At 43.0% G+C, this 20,930-nt stretch overlaps 2 protein-coding genes across 2 annotated transcripts in view; both read left to right on the forward strand.

Annotated features, from left to right (window-relative positions):
• The window catches only part of LOC131458694 (sister chromatid cohesion protein PDS5 homolog B-like), a 21,809-nt gene extending 13,301 nt beyond the window's left edge, over window positions 1-8,508 (forward strand). Inside the window, 19 exon segments of the mRNA XM_058627897.1 lie at window positions 149-264; window positions 358-463; window positions 1,117-1,277; window positions 1,375-1,498; window positions 1,746-1,904; window positions 1,999-2,067; window positions 2,168-2,304; window positions 2,498-2,621; window positions 2,759-2,963; window positions 3,703-3,817; window positions 4,145-4,277; window positions 4,359-4,478; window positions 4,743-4,805; window positions 4,916-5,061; window positions 5,259-5,331; window positions 5,999-6,432; window positions 7,091-7,171; window positions 7,418-7,544; window positions 7,668-8,508. Coding sequence (XP_058483880.1) covers window positions 149-264; window positions 358-463; window positions 1,117-1,277; window positions 1,375-1,498; window positions 1,746-1,904; window positions 1,999-2,067; window positions 2,168-2,304; window positions 2,498-2,621; window positions 2,759-2,963; window positions 3,703-3,817; window positions 4,145-4,277; window positions 4,359-4,478; window positions 4,743-4,805; window positions 4,916-5,061; window positions 5,259-5,331; window positions 5,999-6,432; window positions 7,091-7,171; window positions 7,418-7,544; window positions 7,668-7,700 — 2,526 coding nt within the window. The 3' untranslated portion in view covers window positions 7,701-8,508.
• A 366-nt stretch (window positions 8,509-8,874) lies between these two features.
• On the forward strand, window positions 8,875-20,869 carry kl (klotho). The gene is made up of 13 exons (XM_058626747.1): window positions 8,875-12,391; window positions 13,114-13,544; window positions 13,631-13,710; window positions 14,169-14,331; window positions 14,465-14,570; window positions 15,189-15,338; window positions 15,881-16,116; window positions 16,639-16,834; window positions 17,578-17,756; window positions 18,106-18,213; window positions 18,304-18,409; window positions 18,616-18,742; window positions 19,962-20,869. Exons 1-13 carry the CDS (start codon window positions 11,672-11,674, stop codon window positions 20,294-20,296), a joined length of 2,937 nt encoding a protein of 978 aa, XP_058482730.1. The 5' UTR covers window positions 8,875-11,671; the 3' UTR covers window positions 20,297-20,869.
• The last annotated feature ends 61 nt before the right edge of the window (window positions 20,870-20,930 follow it).

Consider the following 20,930-nt stretch of genomic DNA (forward strand, 5'->3'; position numbering starts at 1 on the left):
TTTTTTTTTCCATTATTAGCCCCTCCCACTTCCAATTTTCCACGCTTTTTCAATGAACAACTTTCTGATGATGATTTTCCCCATTATTAATTTTTATTAAAAAAAATTTAAATTCACAATTATTCATTTGTCTTCCGTCTCTTTTTAGAGAGACATCACCAAAAAGCTCGGCAGTCCCAAACAGCCGAGCAATCCGTTCCTGGAAATGGTCAAGTTCCTCCTGGAGAGAATTGCTCCCGTACACATCGACACAGAGTCCATCAGGTACTCGTCAGAGTAGACGAGACAAAAAAAACCCTGTGCCGTTTGAAACCGAATTGTGCCGTGTTTGACCTTTTTTGTTGTCTCTTTCATCAGCGCACTGATAAAACAAGTAAACAAATCTATAGAGGGAACGGCTGACGATGAGGAAGAGGGCGTTCCCACAGAAGAGGCCATCAGAGCGGGACTGGAGCTACTGAAGGTAAAACCTCTACATTTTGCTCTGTGTTTACTATATGAAGTCACTTTTAGAGCTGCAACAAATGAGTATTTTCACGATTAATCACAAAGAAAATGTTAAAAACTGCTCATCAGTGTTTGTCAAACCTGGAGATAATGAGGTTCTCAAATGTTTTGTTTTGTCCACAAACAAAAAATGATTCAGTTTTTAATGTTTTCTTTTTCGGAAAACTTATTTTGGAGCAAAGAAACTAGAAAAATATTCACATTCAAGAAGCTAAAACGATCGGAAATCTTGTTTTTAATCATGAAAAAAAGCTTTGAAGCGATTCATCGATGATCAAAATGGTTGGCGACTCATTTAGTAATCGATTAATCAAGTAATTGTTTCAGCTCTAGTCACTTTATCTCATGTTAGTGCTCCATTTAACAAAAAAGTAAAGACGATACACTCAAGATCATCTGAAACCTAAATATTACATTTTTTCTGGTTGAGTTAAATCATTATGGAGTGAAATTACCATCGTGTGATGGATTATTCCACCCTGCAGTTTTCCCATGGAGGTGCTGGCCCACAGTAATCAGTGTCATTAAAATGATGCTTAGTCGCCCTCCGTACGATTAATTCGGTGCGACGTAAACGGCGCCTAAATCCTTTGTTTCGTTTCCTCTCAGGTGCTGTCGTTCACACATCCCGTGTCGTTCCACTCGGCGGAGACGTTCGAGTCTCTGCTGGGATGTCTGAAAATGGATGACGAGAAGGTGGCCGAGGCCGCGCTGCAGATCTTCAAGAACACGGGCAGCAAGATGGAAGAGAGTTTCCCTCACATTAAATCGTACGTCTCTGCTGTAAATGCAGCCGCACTGTTAACGCTCACGTCTCCCAATGCTGGTTTTTTTTTAACGACATGTTCACCTCCTGCTCCCTCCAAGTGTTTTACTACCGGTACTGCAGGCCAAAGCCAAGAGAGGCCCCCCTCGCCAGGCTAAGTATGCAATCCACTGTATCAATGCCATGTTCACCAACAGAGACACACACTTCGCCCAAATCTTTGAGGTCAGTCAGTCCTGTCTTTTACCTGCATAATTTATAACACATAAATAATGATCTCTAGAAACAAAATCATGTTTTATCTCAGATGAACCAGTCTTTATTCTGTGTTTGTAGTCTTAATAGGAAAATACATTTCTGACACACTGAAGCATCAGAATCAGTGTGTGTGTGTGTGTGTGTGTGTGGCTTTGACGTGCCGATACACCGGTCTCGCCGTGACCACGCAATGAAATGCTCTGTGTTCCTTCAGCCTCTGCACAAAGGTCTGGACACGGCGAACCTGGAGCAGCTCATCACTCCTCTGACGACGCTCGGCCACCTGGCCCAGCTCGCCCCGGAACAGTTTGCGGCGCCGCTCAAATCGCTCGTTGCCAACTTCATCGTGAAGGATCTGCTCATGAATGACCGGGTAAACACAAGTCTGTTCTTTTCAGTTGTTAATATTATGGTTATTTATACAAACACAGAGTCAGTGTTTCTCTTCATGCTATTTGGTTTTACAGATTCCGGGCAAAAAGACAACCAAACTCTGGGTTTCTGATGAGGAAGTGTCCCCCGAGACTCTGGCTAAGGTCTGCAGTGAACTCTCTGTGAAACTAATGTCAGAAAGATTGATTTTTTTATTTTTTTTATTCATGACTCAGCAAATAAAAAGTGTCTTCCTCTGTTCAGATCCAGGGCATAAAGCTGATGGTGAGGTGGTTGCTGGGCGTTAAGAACAATCAGAGCAAGTCGGGCAACTCCACCCTGAGGATGCTGACGGCTATTCTACACAGTGACGGAGATCTAACAGAGCAGGGACGGATGGGGTAAATGACAAAGCTTCTTTTTTCTGTATTAGATTAAGTGTCGGTCAGCCTCTTGAGTGTCTTTTTTTTTCTTCCGAATCATCTAATATTTAGTGCGGTGCTGGATTTTTATGGTAATTGTGAACCCTGAGGAGAGATCAGCTCAGATATAAGGAAATCCTTGTTGACCCCTCCTCTTTCTCTCACCTTGCAGTAAACCAGACATGTCTAGGCTGCGGCTGGCGGCGGCATGCGCCCTCCTGAAGTTGGCACAGGAGCCGTGCTATCATGAAATCATCACGCTGGAGCAATATCAGCTGTGTGCTCTTGTCATTAATGTAAGCTTGTTTTCAAATATTGTACAAGCAGCGATCGTTTCCTCCTCAGCGTTTGTCACTCCTCCCCTAATCACTGCCATTTTCTCCCTCTCTTCTTTCTTTATTTCTTTCTTTCTTTCTTTTTTGTTGCTCTGTAGGACGAGTGCTACCAGGTGCGGCAGTGTTTTTCCCAGAAGCTCCACCGCGGCTTGTGCCGCCTCCGTCTGCCTCTGGAATACATGGCGGTGTTCGCTCTGTGCGCCAAGGACCCCGTTAAGGAGCGGAGGGCTCACGCTCGCCAGTGCCTGGTGAAAAACGTGAACATACGCAGAGAGTACCTCAAACAGCACGCGGCCATCAGTGGTAAGGAAATAAAATCACATAATTGCATAATTGCAGCTGTGTTTCTTCTACAGGATATGTGCTGTACTGTGCTAAGGTTTTAGCCACTAATGGCCCTTTTCCTACTATGGTCCCGCCTCGCTATGGTTTATGTTGCATTTCCACTACGGAAAAAGTACCTACTCAATGTGGGTTCGTTTTCAGTGTAGCTGAATCAGTTATAATTAAAATTATCTTTTAAGTACTTCCTCCATGATATACAGCGGATATACAGCGGCAGGGATTGTGATGCCAGTCACACACTGAATACGCCAGACTAGTAATTGTTGGAGATTGACCCACGTTCTTAAGGATCGTTAAGTCTTTTTAACTGATCTACAGTTAACAGCATTGTTCGGCTTGATTCTTGTGTCGGACGTCTCTTCCTGTGACGGCAGTCTGCCGATGTCCTGCATAGTATTGCCTCAGCTCGCTTGGAACCTCACCAAAACAAAAGTACCTGGTACTATGCTAGTGGAAATGCAACTTAACGGTTGATGTGGACAACAAGGCTCTGTTGGGCCCTAACCATCTGTTGCATTGTGGTGTGACGGTTAAGAAAGTGACACATCTAAAACCTCTGCACTGAAATTGGATTTAAATGTGGAATCAGAGTAACTGAGTTAAAGGCGCTCATTTAAAAGAAAAGAAATCCTTTGCTTCCCATTTATATACCATTGTGTTGATGAGGACAATGTATTTACCACGTGTGCATCCACAGATAAGCTGTTCTCTCTGCTGCCCGAGTATGTGGTTCCTTACACGATCCACCTCCTGGCACATGACCCAGACTACGTCAAAGTGCAAGACATCGAGCAGCTAAAAGAAATCAAAGAGTAAGTAGTGAATGGGATAACGCTGGTGATAGTTAATAGTTTGTGTAATAAGAGTGATAATTTGCCATCATGCTTCTACTACAAACACGAGCGTGGGAATCGCCGTTAATTTCAGGCCGAACATAACCAGTAAAATAAATAAATAAAATTAAATGTGGACTTTGAAAACACAGAGATAAATTGCAAAATAACATAATTTTAAGCATCTTTAATACCAATTAAGGAAAGAATAGTTGTTTGACAACCCTGATTACTTTTTGATTATAACATTTAGAACGGCATTTTACTTAGTATCTAAGATGATGTCACACTTCCCGTCCCTGTCAGGGCTCTGTGGTTTGTTCTCGAGATCATCATGGCCAAGAACGAGAACAACAGCCACGCCTTCATCAGGAAAATGGTTGAAAACATCAAACAGACGAAGGACGCCCAGGCCCCCACTGATGTCAAAACGAACGAGGTACTCGCCCCACTCTCGAGATCACATGACCGCGATAAGCCAGTTAATGACCCTCTGACCAGGTTTTGTGTCCATTTACAGAAGCTCTACACGGTGTGTGATGTAGCCATGAACATTATCATGTCAAAGAGCACCACCTACAGCCTGGAGTCCCCAAAAGACCCCGTGCTGCCTTCGAGCTTCTTCACCAAACCAGACAAGGTTGGTGATTTTATTCAGAGCATTTATTTTTCCAGGATTAAATGTCCAAATTGTTTCTTTACTGTTGTTTTTCTATATTATTAGTTGTGCATGACCTTCCAAAGTAATTAATTAATCAAATATTTATTTCACTTTGTTAATTATGTTTCGGGATACACACTGTTCATCGTTAAGGTTAACACAGAATTATTCCGAATTAAAACACGTTTGTACAAAACCATGTAAAGCAAGCTCTCCTCATACATAAAAAAATATCTTTTTCAGAATTTCAGCAACACAAAAAATTATCTACCGCCCGAGATGAAGTCGTTCTTCACACCAGGAAAGGTAAGTTTAATCAAGCCGTTGTTTATGTCCATATCATAACTTTGATTTGTCGAAACGTTGAAACGTGTCCAATCTAAACTCTCGCCGTCGCACATTCCTCACTTCTCAAGCCCAAGTCGGCCAACGTTCTGGGCGCAGTGAACAAGCCGCTGGCGTCGGCGGGGAAGCAGATCCAGAGCAAATCTTCGCGGATGGAGACGACCAGCAACGACGACCCCTCGTCAAACCCAAGTTCCCCACAACGCAGCAAGATTAGGTACAAAAAGCCACAATTAGGGAACTAATTCTCAATGGAACTCAATGGATCTGTGCAAAAGTCTTGAGGCTCCACCAGCTTTAATGCTTGTGTCACTCAGTTGGGCACATAAACTCGCAACAGCAATACTTGACACACAAGAGCATCTGAAAAGTTGTGAAATGGTTTGTAATCAATGGCCGTTTGTTTTATCTCAGGCATGACAGCAAAGAAATGGATCACAGTGAAAACGAGGACTTCAGCCTAAAGAGAGCCGACAGCACTGACAAGGTATGAAACATCTTTTATATACAGATGAATCTACTCTATAAAATATGAAATAGTTTTGTGTGTCCAGTGTCATATAAAGAAACTTAAGTATTCTGTTTTGTTGCTCCTTCAATAAACAGAAAGACACAGTAGCTCAGCGTGAGTAGAGAGACGGCTGTGTTGCCGTGATCCAGTGAAGAGTTGGTGACCGTAAACCCTTGTGTGTCTCTCTGTTTTGATTCCACTGTGTAAACACCAGCGGGATTTAAATCGAGATTAGGATTAGCAAGAACACGCTGTATAAACGATCGTAAATAATGGCCTTCACGTCGTAATAATGTCACTTTAGATTTTGGTCCCTTTGATCACCTTATGGTCCTCATTTCCTGGTCTTATGCTGCTTTTCTTCATTTGTTGATGTTGTTATCATGTTTATGTTTCTTCTTTAGTTCCTTTTTTTGTTACCTTTTTAGTGTTTGTACTTAAATATTTTGTCTTATTCCATCAATCTGCCCATAGGGACTACAGATGTAAATTAGCCATTATGCCTATAATCTGGCATATGAACATGAATAATGAATAAATACATACAAAGGTGGATCTAAAGTGGGTTCTCTTCTCAAAGAGGACTTTTGGCTGAGAAAATCCGAACAAACTCTACTTCAACCATTTATTCGCTCTTTTACAGGATATTGAAAAGCCCCGCGGTCGCAAACGGGGCGTGGCTTCATCTGATGACCAGGACAGCAAACCAAAGCGCGGGCGCAAAAAGGCGGTGGCCAACACGACTGTGACGGCGGTCGAGGCCGAGGACCAGTGGGACGAAGACACCCGGCCGGAGGACGAGCAGAACAGCCCGCCGAAAAAACGCAGAGGCCGGCCCCCGAAATCCGCCGCCAGTCAGGACACACCCGCCAAGGGGAAGAGGGGGCGGAAGAAAGCGGCTCCTCCGCCAGAAAACAACGACGAGGAGGAAGAGGAGGAGGAGGAGGAAGAGGACAAGGTCGAGGAGGAAGCAGCAACGGCGGAGGAGGAGGAGGAAGAGGACAACAGGAGCAGTGAGAATCTGGAGGTGAAGACCAAAGGAGGAAGACAAACAAGGACACCGCGGCGGTCACAAGGGTAAGGAAACCGGCCAAGTATGCAGTTTTTAGGCCTCGTTTACATCGAATGTGTGACTGCGGCGCGTGGGTGTTCACTCTGGCTGTGTTGGCGTCTGTGTGTGTGTGTGTGCGCATGTCAGCATTGTCCTGTTATATCTCAGACTGGTTAAAAACAGTTTGTTAAAAATCAGTCGTGCATTTTCTTAAATTCTCCTGCTTGTTTTTAGCGGTTGGTTGTCAACAAAATTCCATTTGTGCAGAAAGGAAACTTCAGACAAATGCAGAGACAGTCTGAGATAGAAAGAGTTTCTCAGCTCTTCTCTGTCGACTTCGAGTGATTGTTTTAAATAAACACAAATAGCTTTATCGCTGATGACAGTTGGGTATAAATATAATTTATCTGCCCTTCACCTGATTAAAACATCACCTACACAAGGTTTTCCTTTTAGTTGTCACACGGCTGCTCAAATAGTGTTAAAAATATCCTATTTATGTTTTTTCATTGCCGGCACACTGCCAATATTATTCACAACAGGTGTCTATTTTTGCAGGGAACTGTGTGCATCACACGGGGAAAATAGGCCAGACGCATGAGCTCGAAAACGGCACCTTTGCATGTGCAGTGTGAACACTCCTGTTTGACTGACTCTGACTCCAAGTTTGCCTTCATTCCGCAGCACGGAGTCGACAGAGGCCACACCCCAGAAGAGAAGAGGACGTCCACCCAAATCAGCTCAGCCGCCTGCCAAGAAACCAGCGTAAGATGCTCACACACTCTTCTCATCTTCCAAATATATTCCATTGCACATTTTGTTTGTTTCATTTGTTCATTCTTAAATTATGGACATGATGAGCGTCTCCTTTTAAACCCTCTTATGACCATCAAGAACATCAGGCTGCCTGGATTTATTTTGATAGTATTTAGTCAGACTCCAGCTGTGTTCCTATATTTCTTGTCATCAGATTTTTTTATGTGATGTTTGTGTGTGTGTGTGTCTCTGTAGGCGTGGCGGGAGATCGAAGGCAGCTGCTGCTAAAGAAGACTCTGAAGAGGATGAGGAAGAGGAGGAGGAGGAGGAGGAGGAGGAGGAGGAAGGGGAGCAGAGAGACGAAGGCGAGCCAACACCGAAGGTACGGAACGGAGAGTATTAATCATTTCAGGGAATTCTGCGTCTCTTAACTAAATCATGTGGCACATATTAGTTTCTAAGTCGTTTCCTGTCCCGTTCTTAATGACTTCTATCTTCTCCCTAGGGTCGCAAGAAGGCAGCGGGGCGAAGAAGATGAGTAAAGAAAAGAGAGAAAAGAAATGACACCATCTACTCTAAAGTCGTAGAGGAACGATGTAGGAAAGAAAATATGGACTTTGAACTTTTTAAACTTTTCATACGCAGATGCTCCCTACTGTTACACACACACACACACACACACACCTGCCACACTGCATCAGTACATCTGTATCATCCGTGGCGGGTTTGTTGCCTTGTGACGATGTTTCCGCCCACATTTACGTAGAAAGAGATCATTTTAACGACAGGAAGAAAAGAAACCCGACAAAAAAAGATCACTCTTGTAAATAGTCTCGTGTCTGTTCCATGTTCTGTTGTTGTGTTTTGACGCTGACTGGGAGGACACCGTGAAGCCCTTTACCCACTGATATCATTATTCTAATTATTATTATTATTAGTCTGATGAAAGTGCTCCCGCAGATCAATCTTCACCCACTTTTAAAACCCGAGAAACGACCGATTAACCCGTATCTTTTTGTGTGACGTTCAACTATGCCATACTTCAAAAAGACGACAACATGCATTTTTTTGTTAACAGCTCTGTATATTAAATAGTTTTTTTTTTTTTTTTTTACTGTGTATTGAAAAGCTGAAGAGTAAAAAAAAAAATCCTGTCCAAACATAGAGTTTTCTCCGGAGACGATGACGGTAGTGTGTGTGTGTGTGCGTGCGCGCGTCTCATTTTAGCGATAGACACGAGTCATGAGCCGCTGTGGTCGTAGTGTTTGTCACTGCTAATTAACTCGGCTTCACGTCCTCCCAGTCAGATCCTCTGTTGTATCAATATAATTCTCTATAAAACCTGACGTGCTTTGAGTTCTCTTTATTTTTTCACTCTGAAGCGAAGTTGTTGCATTCAATTCAGGTTTTCCAGGTCGGATGAGATGATGATTTGCAAGATTCTTTGTGGGAAATCTACGTCACATTAAGACTACACCAGGTACTTACTTGCTGATCCACAAACCTCCCACTGAAGATGAGCAATTAATGCCGTGCATCTTGTATCTTTTGTCTGGCCAGAAACAGAAAAGAGAAAACCGGTCACTGCAGCTCCTAAAGCGTTGAATCCTTTCATCCAACCAGAAGGAATTCATTCGTTCATGTCGTGAAGGTATTGCTGTACACAACACGGCACAGCACACATCTCAGTATTGAGTTTACTTCACATACAGTTTATACACTTTTATTGTGTTCTTCCTGTGTTTATATATGGGACACCTTACGTCGATGAGTGGAAAAACACGGCGTTCTGTGCCCCGGGTTATGATTCATGGCCGATCATAATATTCACTTGCACGCTGCTTGGCTGCCAGGTGACCGTTCAACAGCATCATAAAAACCGTCTGTCTGAATTTAGAGGATGACGACGTCTGTTTTCACGTTCTTTTATTCTCTGAACCCGAGAAAACACCATCGATCTGTGCGAGAATTGGTTTAAATAAATTGTCGGTAACACTTTATATTAAGGAACGCATATTCACCGTTAACTAGATGCTTACTAACATGTGTAAGTAGCATACTAGCCCTTTAGTATAAAACACGTGTTAACACTTTATTCTACATAACCTTATTCTACCTCGATTATGACATGCTTAAGGTGTTAATAATATTAATGTTATTAATTAATATTATTGTAACATAATGTTAATAATATGTGCTTAATAATAAAGTGTGTTAGTAAGCACCTAGTTAGTGGGGAATATGTGTTCTTTTATATAAACTGTTACCAAATTGTCTCATTGAATAATTATTGAAGATTAATGGCGTTTCATCAAGAGGTTTTGGATTTAATTTTAAGAATCTGAGACACTGTCATTTTTAATTTTACTCTCTTTACATTTGAGGTTATACGTCTTATTAGTTTTAGGTAGATTACTGGTTTATGCTTGAGGTCAAGACTCCTAACTGTGCATGACTTAAAACACGGTTTTGTTTGTTTGGTGCGGGTTAGGTTTGCTATTATGCTGCATTTTATTTTGTTAATATGTGTAATTTTAATTAGGGATGGGAATCGGCATCGGTCCGATATTGGTCAAAATCCCTGGATCGGATAAATGTAAATAAAAAAACAAGTTTTGTTCACGTACGTTAAAGCCAACACCAGATGACCCAATAAAAGTATTTTGCGTCAGTTTTTAGCTCCGCCCACTTCCAATATTCCACGATTTTTCACCGAACGACCGCCACGCATAAGTTTTCACCAGGACTGATGCGGTCACAAAAATCCATGAGTTTTGGGGTGTGTTCAGGTTCTCAAAATCAGCAAAAGCATTTTAGCTGAGTCATGTTTGGGCTGTTTAGTTTATTCTTTTTGGGAGAACAATATTTATTTACACAGTCGGAGCGTTATGTCTTGTAATGTAAATATTTTCAAGTTTCTTTGCTCCACATAACAAAGAAATCATTAAAAACTGAATCATTTTGGTTTGTGGACAAAAACGAGACATTGGAGAACTTCATCATTTCCACGTTTTGAGAAACACCGATCAATATTTTTCAACATTTTCTGACATTTTATGGATTAATCGAGAAAAGAATTGACAGATTAACTGATAATGAAAAATGAAAACAGTAAATTAAATTAGTTGCAGCTTTAAACACAATTTTAACTTTGATTTAAACTGCTTAGTAAGGTTAGGAAAATTGCCTATCACACAAGTCCTTTTTTTTGTGTCAGATTAGCAAATTAAATCTCTGCTTATTTATTTTTTTATCCAGTAAAGCTAAAAGGATTAAAATTGCCTTAGCTCAGTTTCTGCTAAGTCATTATTTTAATTTAAAAATCGTCTGCCATTTAAAATAATTGCAAAATGCCCTTTATAGTGTTTTATAACATAAATATTTTTGCCAGGCTGTCACACTTTGTAAGTTAACACTCGTCTCACACCAGCAGCCAACGGGTTCACACTCCGCAGATATTTATGCCACTGCTATTTGCACCGAGACGAACCACGAGGCACTTTAGAGGCCCGGGTTTCCAAGCAACCGAGCTAAGAGCTGGAAGATAAGGAAGTAATGTGACCGTGGTACAGCAGGTTACGCTCACTCTGCTCTCTGTTTGCATATCCCCTCCTCATCCTCATCCTCATCCTCTCCTCCCACCACCCACCATCCTTTTCCTGCCTGTCCTCTCCCGCTCCTATAACTTTGATTCAGTGAAAGATGCAGATGAGTCATTAAGATGCACTTGCCATGTGACACTTAAATTGAGTTATGTGATTATCTGCCAGCGCAGGATGTATGGTAATGGTGATGCGGTTGAGATCAGAGGCACCTGGGTCACTCTTCATGTCTGCCTGCAAGACGGTGGCCTCTGTTTAAACAAAAACAAAGCAAAAACCATACGTTTGTGTGGGATATTTGAGCTTTCAGTAGGATTCTGCTCAGGCCTCAAAAGGCCTCTGTGTCTGAATGTTTGTTCTTGGTGTTTCTAATGTCAGTTGGCACTTTTTTCTCTCTCTCTCTCTTCATCATGGCAGAGATTATGTGTTTGGCAGCAGTTGGCATCTATAATGTTGCATCACTGCCGTCCTCCTCTTTGCCTTTTATTTTTCTCTTCCACTTTCAACCGCTTTCTAAACTGAAAAGTGAGTTGTTTTTTCTGCCTTGTCTTCCTTGATTCCCTCTCTCTGAATTAAGTTATACTAAATAAAAAATAAAAATACAAACAAATATCATCAAAGTGAAGCCTAAATTCACGTGGATGGTCCTCGTGCTGCCCTGCCCCCGCTGCTTTGCAGATGATTGATCCTTTGGGGCTTTTAACATCGTGTTGAGCCCGCAGACCTTCGTGCGTCAGGTGCTCTGGCTAATGATTGACAGATTTGTCAGGACTGGTGTGTGGTGGTGGTGGTGGTGGTGGCTTCACAGCTGGCTGCCTGCCTCACAAACACTGCAGTCTTATCCACCGAGAGCCTCAAGCATGGTGAGGTGAAAAGTTGACGTCCATATGCAGCACAGACCGGTGCCATGAGCGCTCTGCTCAGCCTCCTCGCAGGTGTCGTCCTCGCGGCCTCCGCGGCCGCGATACCCAACGCGGGTCTCAAAACGTGGGGTCGTTTCAGTAAACTGCCGTACCCCGGAGACCAGGCGTTCCTCTACGACACGTTCCCCAAAGACTTCATATGGGCAGTGGGCACGGCGGCTTACCAGGTGGAGGGCGCGTTTGAGAAGGACGGGAAGGGGCTCTCCATTTGGGACACTTTTACGCGCGGCGGAAACCGGATCGCAACCGGGGACGTGGGCAGCGACAGCTATCACAACATCCAGGCCGACGTCCGCGCCATCCGGCTGCTCGGGGTCAGCCACTACAGGTTCTCCCTGTCCTGGTCCAGGATATTCCCCAACGGCACCCGCGGGAGCTACAACGAAATTGGCACCAACTACTACCGGACGCTGCTCAAGAGGCTGAAGGAGATCCGCGTGCAGCCCGTGGTGACGCTGTATCACTGGGACCTGCCCGACCACCTGCAGCAGCACTTCGGCGGCTGGAGCAACCCGGAGCTGGTGGACATTTTCAGGGACTACGCCGATTTCTGCTTTGAAACGTTCGGGGACGACGTCAAGTACTGGATCACCATCGATAACCCGTTTGTGGTGGCGCGCCATGGTTATGGCACCGGGGTGGTCGCTCCCGGGATCAAGAGTGACCCTGATCTGCCGTTCCGGGTCGGACACAATCTGCTAAAGGTCAGTGTTGGGTAAAAGTTTAATGATATGCTATTATTATATTATTAACTGTGATATTAGTAATTAATTACACGTGTGTTACAGTTAAATAAGTGTATATAAATGGAAATACATTTATCTTTTTCTATCTTTATTTTTCTTCTGCATTGTGTTAATTTAACTATAATAATTCATGGTCTTTTTTTTATTAAAAAAAACCCCACATTTAAAAGGATTAATGTGTGATATTTGTGCAGCGCTGTGAGAAACAAAGATGTTATTTTCAGTCTGTAGAATAATAATTCATCTGAAATTATATTTTTACACACATTTTGGCTTGAACAAATATTGCGTTTCCTGCGATTTGAAAATTGCACTAAGCTGTATTGCGATTTCGATTAATTGTTCAGCCCTAGTAGAAACTACATTCCAGGTCAATATAATGAATGTTTGAGCCAGGACAGTAATAATTGAAGCAGTCTGGCCTTGTAGAGCCATTCATTTGATATTTTACGGATTTTATGCCAATTAGATCTGTGAAAGGAAGTTTTAAAAAATATCTGAAAGTGTGTCCCAGAAAATGATCAAATCTAGAGAAAAGATGTGAATCAGAGATAACTGGTATCATTTTATGTGCAGACAGGAAGTTTTTCCACTGCTTTGTCTTCATTTCATCTGTCATCACTTAACATGCTTGTCTCTTTCCCCTCTGTCTGTCCTCTCTCGCTCTGTTGGTCCTGCAGGCTCACGCAGCCGCGTGGCATCTCTACGACCGGCACTACCGACCCCGTCAGCAGGGCAAGCTGTCCATGGCGTTGGCCTCCCACTGGATCAAGCCCAGTCGCACCCGCCTGGAGAGCCTGCGAGAGTGCCAGTGCTCCCTGGACCACGTCCTGGGCTGGTTCGCGCGGCCGCTGTTCACAGACGGCGACTACCCCCCCTGCATGAAGGCCCGCCTCGGCTCCCGCCTGCCCTCCTTCACGCAGGAGGAGAGGGAGCAGGTGAGGGGGACGGCGGATTTCTTCGCCCTCTCTCACGGAGCGGCCCTGAGCTTCCAGCTCATCAACGACAGCCTGAAGTTTGGGCAGCACGAGGATCTGGACCTGAGGATGCTGCTTTACTGGGTCAATGCCGAGTACGACAAGCCGCCCATCTTTGTGGTGCAGAGCGGCTGGTAGGTTTTAGATGGTCGTCGACTGCATGATGAGTTTTCCTCGGTTCTTGCCGCGTTGTGGAACATCTCGTCTTTTTTTGATGCAGGTACGTCCTCGGCAACACCAAGACGGAAGACCCAAAACACATGTACTACCTCAAGAGGTTCATTGCAGAGGCGCTGAAATGTGAGTCCTGACACAACAGCAACAGCATGAAGATACACAAGTGGAATGTTAGAAAAAGATGAAGCAGAGGATCTATTTTCCTCCACACAGCAGACAAATTCTTCTTCTGCTTTATACTTTTGTAACTTTGCATTTTCCAGTATTGTATAAGATGGTATAAGAGTCTGTACACTAGTCTAAAAGGTACATTGTTAAGCTTGTAGATTGACAGAACCTCTGTTAATCTGTCAAGGTCAAGTACACAGTGAAAGGATTTCTTTGTGTGTGTGCTTTATTGTATTCTTTTGTCCGTTTTAATGTGTCCATTTATGTCTTATGCAATTTGGAGCTGCTATCACAAAAAGACACTCTTTTAAGCCCCAAATCTCTTTATTTGAGCATTCAGGATTTCACACAAAACACAGACAGACGTCCCGGTAACGAAATCCTGGTCTCATCCGTGTTTTTGTGCTCTGCAGCGATCGTCATCGATGGCGTGAACGTGATCGGTTACACGGCCTGGTCCCTGATCGATGGCTTCGAGTGGCACAGGGAGTACGGGATACGACAGGGGCTCTACTACGTCGACTTCAACACGCCGGACATGAAGAGGGAGCCGAAGACGTCCGCCACCTTTTACAGGTAACTGCGGCAACGATTTTTATTTCAGTCCTTTTTTAAAAAAAAAACAACAACAACACATCTGAGCATTTACCGTAACGACGGAGACCGTTCTCACTCCTCCTGAAACCGCTTGTCGTTTTGTTTCCGTCAGGAACGTCATCCAGAGAAGTGGTTTCCCAGAGCTCCCGGAGAACAGACCGGCACAGGGAGTCTTCTCGTGCGATTTCGCTTGGGGCGTATCGGCCAACTCCATACAGGTACACACCTGTGTGTGTCTGTTGTGTGGTGTGGATGTGTGAGGATGGAAGGGAAAGAGTGTGGTTGGGAAGGAGAGACACTGGGAGTCATTTGTGACTTATACGATAGGACAACAGACCGGGGATGTAAAACACAAAGGAAACAGCACCTCTGGAGGAAAATGAGAAAATATTAACTCTGTATTAACAGACCTAATAGACACAAGGAACGCACAATAAAACACACCATAAAATACTGTAGAAAGTATAAAAACAACACAAATAAACAAGTCATACAATAAAACAATAAAAAAGATAAAAACCAAAGAGTAAAAATGGCTTTTAAAATCGTCCGTGGCGTTGTTTTGAAGTTGCAGTTTTCGTGGTGAAAGTCCAGCTCAGAAATCGCTGTGACGATGAATCGTCTCTTAATCATAAACCACATTAACCTCACAGCGTCTGCTCACTGAGCTCAACAGCACCGTCGCTATTTATCTGCCCTGTTTATTTGCCTTTGTATGTGTGAGGTAAACGCAGTGTGAGTCGGTCTGTGAGTTCATGTTTACTCTGGTTTGTTTTTTTTGATCGTGACCTCTCCTCCTCCTCCTCTTCTGCTTCTTCTTCATCATCATATCGTAGGTGGAGACCGTGCCCAGCCAGTTTGCAGACCCCAGCATTTATCTTTGGAACATCTCCAACAACGGAGCTCTGACGAGGCTGGAGGGCTTCAGCGCCCAGACGCTGCGACGCACCGCACACTGCGCCGACTACGCCACGATCCGACAACAAGTCTGTGTCTCTCCTCGTCGTGTTTTAGATGTTTAGATTCAATATTGTCCTGACCTTAGCACTCCATATTCTACAGACCCTTCAGCCCGAGTGTTACAGCACATCAGACACATATGTCATATCCATACATATGTTTGTAGAAGTGTATAATTGCACTAAAATATCTCATTTATTGCACTAAATCACTAAATCTTCCACACTGGGCCCTGAATGTACCACAGTGACAAAGAGATGTAGGGACATGATGCGTCAGTTAGTGTTTCTGCAAGGGATCGCATCCTTTTTGTTAATAAACACACATTTAAATGAAATTAAAATGACAGCACATTGATTTTCTCATTACTCCCTGATTATTGCTTTTTTACAGTAACATTTCTATTCTTTATTCTGGTATATATTTGTTAGAAAATGACAACCACAAAATAGTTTTTGGCACATGTTGTCCCTGTAAAGTACTTTTTAATGAGTAATGATTTGGTACACATTGTGGTTTTAAGTACGTTTACTATTATATGTGTTAATCTTCTCTCTCTCTCTCAAAGGTGGATGAAATCCGGCAGGTGGGCGTGAACCACTTCCACTTCTCTCTGAACTGGTCGGCCCTGGTGCCGACGGGCGACGTGTCTCGGCCGAACGCCACGCTGCTGGGCTACTACCGCTGCTTCACCCGTCAGCTGCTGAAGGCCAACGTCACGCCCGTCGTCACACTGTGGCACCACACGCGCCAGCGCAGCAGCCTGCCGGCCTCGCTGGACGCGGCCAACAAGTGGTTGAACAGGTCAGGTGATAAAAGGGACGATAAAATGGCATGAGAAGGACGATGGAAGCAGGTTTTCATGGTCTTTGATACCTGAATGTTTTTCAGTACTCTTCTTCTTTCAGGGCTTGTTTCTCAATAGTTTTTTAAAGTTTGTTAAAAGTAATCTGGCCTTATTAACAAAAGCCACCCAGTTTCTTTCTTTCCAGTTGTTTTTTTGATATATTTGAATATTTTTGATAAAATAGGTCCACTCATTGTTTAAAGGGACATTAGCAGGAGCTAAAACCCTACTTTTCATTGTTTTGGATAATTGTGCAGTTCTTTATGAGTATCACATAAGAATGAAAAGAAATTATAATCTAATGAATTGACATTAGCATCTATATTCCATTTCAGGTAAACGTCTAAAATGTTCATCATCAGTGTTTTCATCATATCTATCATCTGATTTCAGATGTTTAGGCATGTAAATTAGCTGAAGTTAAATAGCTTATTATTTTCACTGAGTTGCCACTGAGTGAGATTTCTTTCTTCGCTCAGAGAGACGCCCGAGGCCTTCGCCGACTACGCCAGACTCTGCTACAGAGAACTCGGCGCTCACGTGAAGATGTGGATCACCCTGAACGAGCCCAACGACGAGACGGTGAGCTACGAGGAGGGTCACCAGATGCTGCGCGCGCACGCTCTGGCCTGGCGCGCGTACGACCGCGAGTTCAGACACACGCAGAGAGGACAGGTCAGCAGAAATACGTCTTTATTTTTAATAGTAATTACTTCTTTAATTGAGGTTGTGTCTGTCATGTTAAGCACAGGATCTGTAACTTTTATTGCCGCATTTACTGTGTCATAATTTCACTTAATTGTTCAACAGGTGATGTTGAGTTCAGATATTTTACTTTGGGGAAAAAAATATGAATTGAGTCAAATAGATTCTGTTGCTAGAATTGACAGTTAACCTAAACTTAATGTTTGAAAAATAGAAATAAAAACACTGCTGTTGTCATGGAGACAGCCAGGTTTGGGGAGTAAAATAAACATAAAAAGAACTACTTTGCATATGATTCATAGAAGAAGCAGGAATTCTTAAAACATGAAATGATGCCCAATAAATTTAAACGTAACACGCTGGTGACTAAAGACAACAAGACAAACGTTGTTAGGTGAAGTCAGCAAATGTGGCTTTTTGTTTGTGGCTGAAGACGTTTTTAAGGCACTTTTGCCGATGTTTTGGCTCAAATAGTCAATCTCTTACACCACATTAACATGCCGATCCATGCACTACGCTCAAAAAACTGTGGCTGAGGTCGGGTCGGGTCTGTTACGATCACACATTAGCAGATTTCTGTGTCAACCAGCCATGCCGACTGTTGCAGATCCTGCCCAGCTGTAAATTGTGGGTAAAATCGGTCAAAAAAAATCTTGTAGTGTGTCCCCATCTTTAGGTAGAAGTGTTATCATTTGTGTTTGTTGTTGTCTCAGGTGTCTCTGGCTCTGTACATGGACTGGGTGGAACCGGCCTTCTCCTTCAGCCGCGAGGACGTTGAACCCGCTAAAAGGGTCTTAGACTTCCGCGTCGGCTGGTTTGCGGAGCCCATCTTCGGCAGCGGGGACTACCCCGTGGGAATGAGGAGCTGGATGCGACAGCTCAACTCACTTGAGTACAAATTCTTCACATCACGTCATTACAGTTTATGTGTTGTTGAACAGAATGAAGGATCTTAATCATGTTTTGATGGATTCTCCAGAGGATGAACTGCTTTCATGATCCTCTGACTTTTAATCAAGCACCGCTGTGAGATTGTGGCGTTTGAATAAAATTTTGGGAATTAAAACGCGGAGATAACTTAAGAAAAACACACCATACATTGTTGTAGAATAGATTATTGAGCAGTAACTCATTCTTAAACATTTTTAAGAATGAGAAAGCTTTGCCATACATTTTACTGTAATTTAAATGTCCACTTAAACAGTTTGTTGTCGTGTCTCTTGTGTTTTTTCCTTCCACAGCCTGCCTGTCTTCAATGAGGAGGACAGACAGCTGGTTAAAGGGACATACGACTTCTTCGCCATCAGCCACTTCAGTACCAAGTTGGTCACACATGCCAAGGAAGACTCGTAAGATTCAGTCCTCTTTTTTTCTTTTCCTTTATTTTGACACAACAAACCGAGACACTATATGTTTCTGTGTCATCTCCACGTCTGCAGGTACACATACACGGAAATTTTAGAGGTCCAGCACATGATCGACACCACGTGGATCATGTCCCCGAGGCCTGTTGTGCCCTGGGGGCTGAGGAAAGCCCTCAACTGGGTGAGAGTGGAGGGATCCGGGGTCGTCCTCTCTGTTCTTGTACACAAGTGGGAAAGTGACGGGGTTTCTTTACGCGTGGGACGTGAGGGACTTCCAATCGGATTGTTGATTCTTCAATAAGAAAGAAGTGGTCGATCAGACACAAGCTCTCGTTCAAGTCTTGAGTATCTGTAAATGACACTGACACTGCTCCTCTGCTTTGGTAGGTGAAGGAGCACTACTGCGATGTGCCCGTCTACGTGATGGCTAACGGGGTCCAGGAAGACCCGGCCCGCTTCAAAGACAGCCTGAGAGTCTACTACCTGTACAACTACATCAACGAGGCGCTCAAAGGTCAGAACACGGAACACATGCACACACAATATTTGCTGTTGAGACTGCAAAAAAGGAGAAAAAAACTCTCATTCCAATGCCTCTGCAGAGCTTAAATATTAGACAAGTCTTCAGGTCACTGACCCACAAATAGTCAGCTGACTTAAAACACACGTATCATCAGAGCTACACACACTCATCTCTGAATCATAGAGTCAAGGTTACTTACTATCTCGTTCCCCGTCCTTGTAAAGTTTGTTGGGTTTGACTTAAAGTGACATAAGGTTGTGTACACACACGGTGTCCTTATCATTATTATTATTATTATTATTATTAGTAGTAGTAGTAGTAGTAGTATTAATATGATTATTATTATTATTATTATTATTATTATATGTCGCAGTGTCTTCTGTCACCACTGAGTGGCAGTACTGCGCACATTTGTCACTTATGACCACATGTTTGTGTTTATAGTGAGTAGAGGACAATAAATGGAGGGAGGAATAATACATCTTCTACTAAATATCAAATAGTAATGTAAAAGTAGATCAAACATGACAGTGTGCTTCATTTATTTGCCACAAATTTCCTTAAATAACTGACTGAATTTCGTGTTACATTTGTATATTTTGAAGAATTAGTGACACAAAACTCAACATAGACAATATGGTATTCAATACTGAATAGTTCAATAGTAACTAACCAGTTTTCAATAGTAATTTTAATTTTAACTAATTTACCCTCCTGCTTCCTTAATATCCCACAGCCAAGGGGAGCAGTGTCATTCTCAACCGAGTGGGTCAATCTGACCCACACAAGGTAGCAGGAGGGTTTATTTATTTATTATTAACTTATTTTGAAATGTATAAGCCTATAAATATTCAACAAATGGTTCAAAACACACCAGTATTTAAAGATATTTATGAATCTAAACCTCTTAACTTGTACATGTGCTCAAATAAGTTAGTTTGTTGAAAATACATTACAACAACGAACCGTAACATAACCATATATGTATATCACAATACATAAAACACTCCAAAAAGCACAAATAAGTATCTAAAATGGAACATACGTGTTTAATAAACACTCTAATACTCTGATATTGGAAAGGTTACACCGTATTTTTACAGATGACCGTAAAAAAGGGGCAGGTTAAATGTTAAGAGGTACATTTTTTCCCTGAAGTAAAAGAAAATGACGCATCAGTTCAGTGTTTCCTCCTCCTCCTCCTCCACAGCGTATATCCTGGACGGCGTCAACCTGAAGGGCTACTTCGCGTACGCCCTGAGCGACCAGAGAGACCCCGGCTTCGGTCTGTACGGCCAGGTGCACGAGGAAGTCATCGACAAGGCCTCGCTCTTCAACTACCGCAACATCATCCAGCACAACGGCTTCCCCATCCAGGGCGCGGCGCGGCAGCAGTGTCCCAGCTCGCCACCGCCGTGCCTGGGCTGCTACGTTCTGGTGAAGAGGCCCGTGGTGGGATTCTTGACTATCGTGGGTTCGGGCGTGCTCATCACCCTGTGCCTCATCATCTACTACACGGCCAAGAGACACAAGGAGTCTTACTGAGGATTTTGACTCAAAGACTTGTTTTTTTATATATATATATTCTCGTAATGTGACGAGTTTATACTCGAACGATTAAATGTTTTTTTTTCCTTTTCAGTTTGCCCCTAAAACTGTTGTAGTTTCTCAATCCTGTCCTCTTATGTCAGTTGTTTGCGTGCTCCTCACAACACACCTGATTCAAAACGAGTGCGTTGTCATCAGGCTTTTGCAGAGCTTGACGATGAGCTTGACGATTTGAATCAGGTGTTTTGGAGCACGGAAACCTCTAAAATAAGAGGACCAGGATTGGGAAACACTGATATAGTTATAACTGATCTGAGGTAATCTCACATGTTTTTAGTGGCTTAATTGTACGTCTCCCTGAACTGCCGTGTGATCTGATTGGGGCCCAGAGGAGTTGCAGAAGTGTCCGTCTTGGATGACTTTATTTAAATTATGCTGAAAGGTTATTGTGGAATTGTTGATTATTAATTAATCTGTACACCTTTTGAAATAAGTACTGAATAGACATACCCTCATATTCCAACTGTTAATAAATGTTATGTACCTTTGGTGTACATTTATTTGAAAGGAGATTTTTAACAGCTGATGTGTTTTTGTATGTGATGTGTTTAGAAATGACTGCTATTGAATG

This window comes from Solea solea, chromosome 4 (assembly GCF_958295425.1).
Source record: "Solea solea chromosome 4, fSolSol10.1, whole genome shotgun sequence".
In the NCBI taxonomy this organism is placed as follows: Eukaryota; Metazoa; Chordata; class Actinopteri; order Pleuronectiformes; family Soleidae; genus Solea; species Solea solea.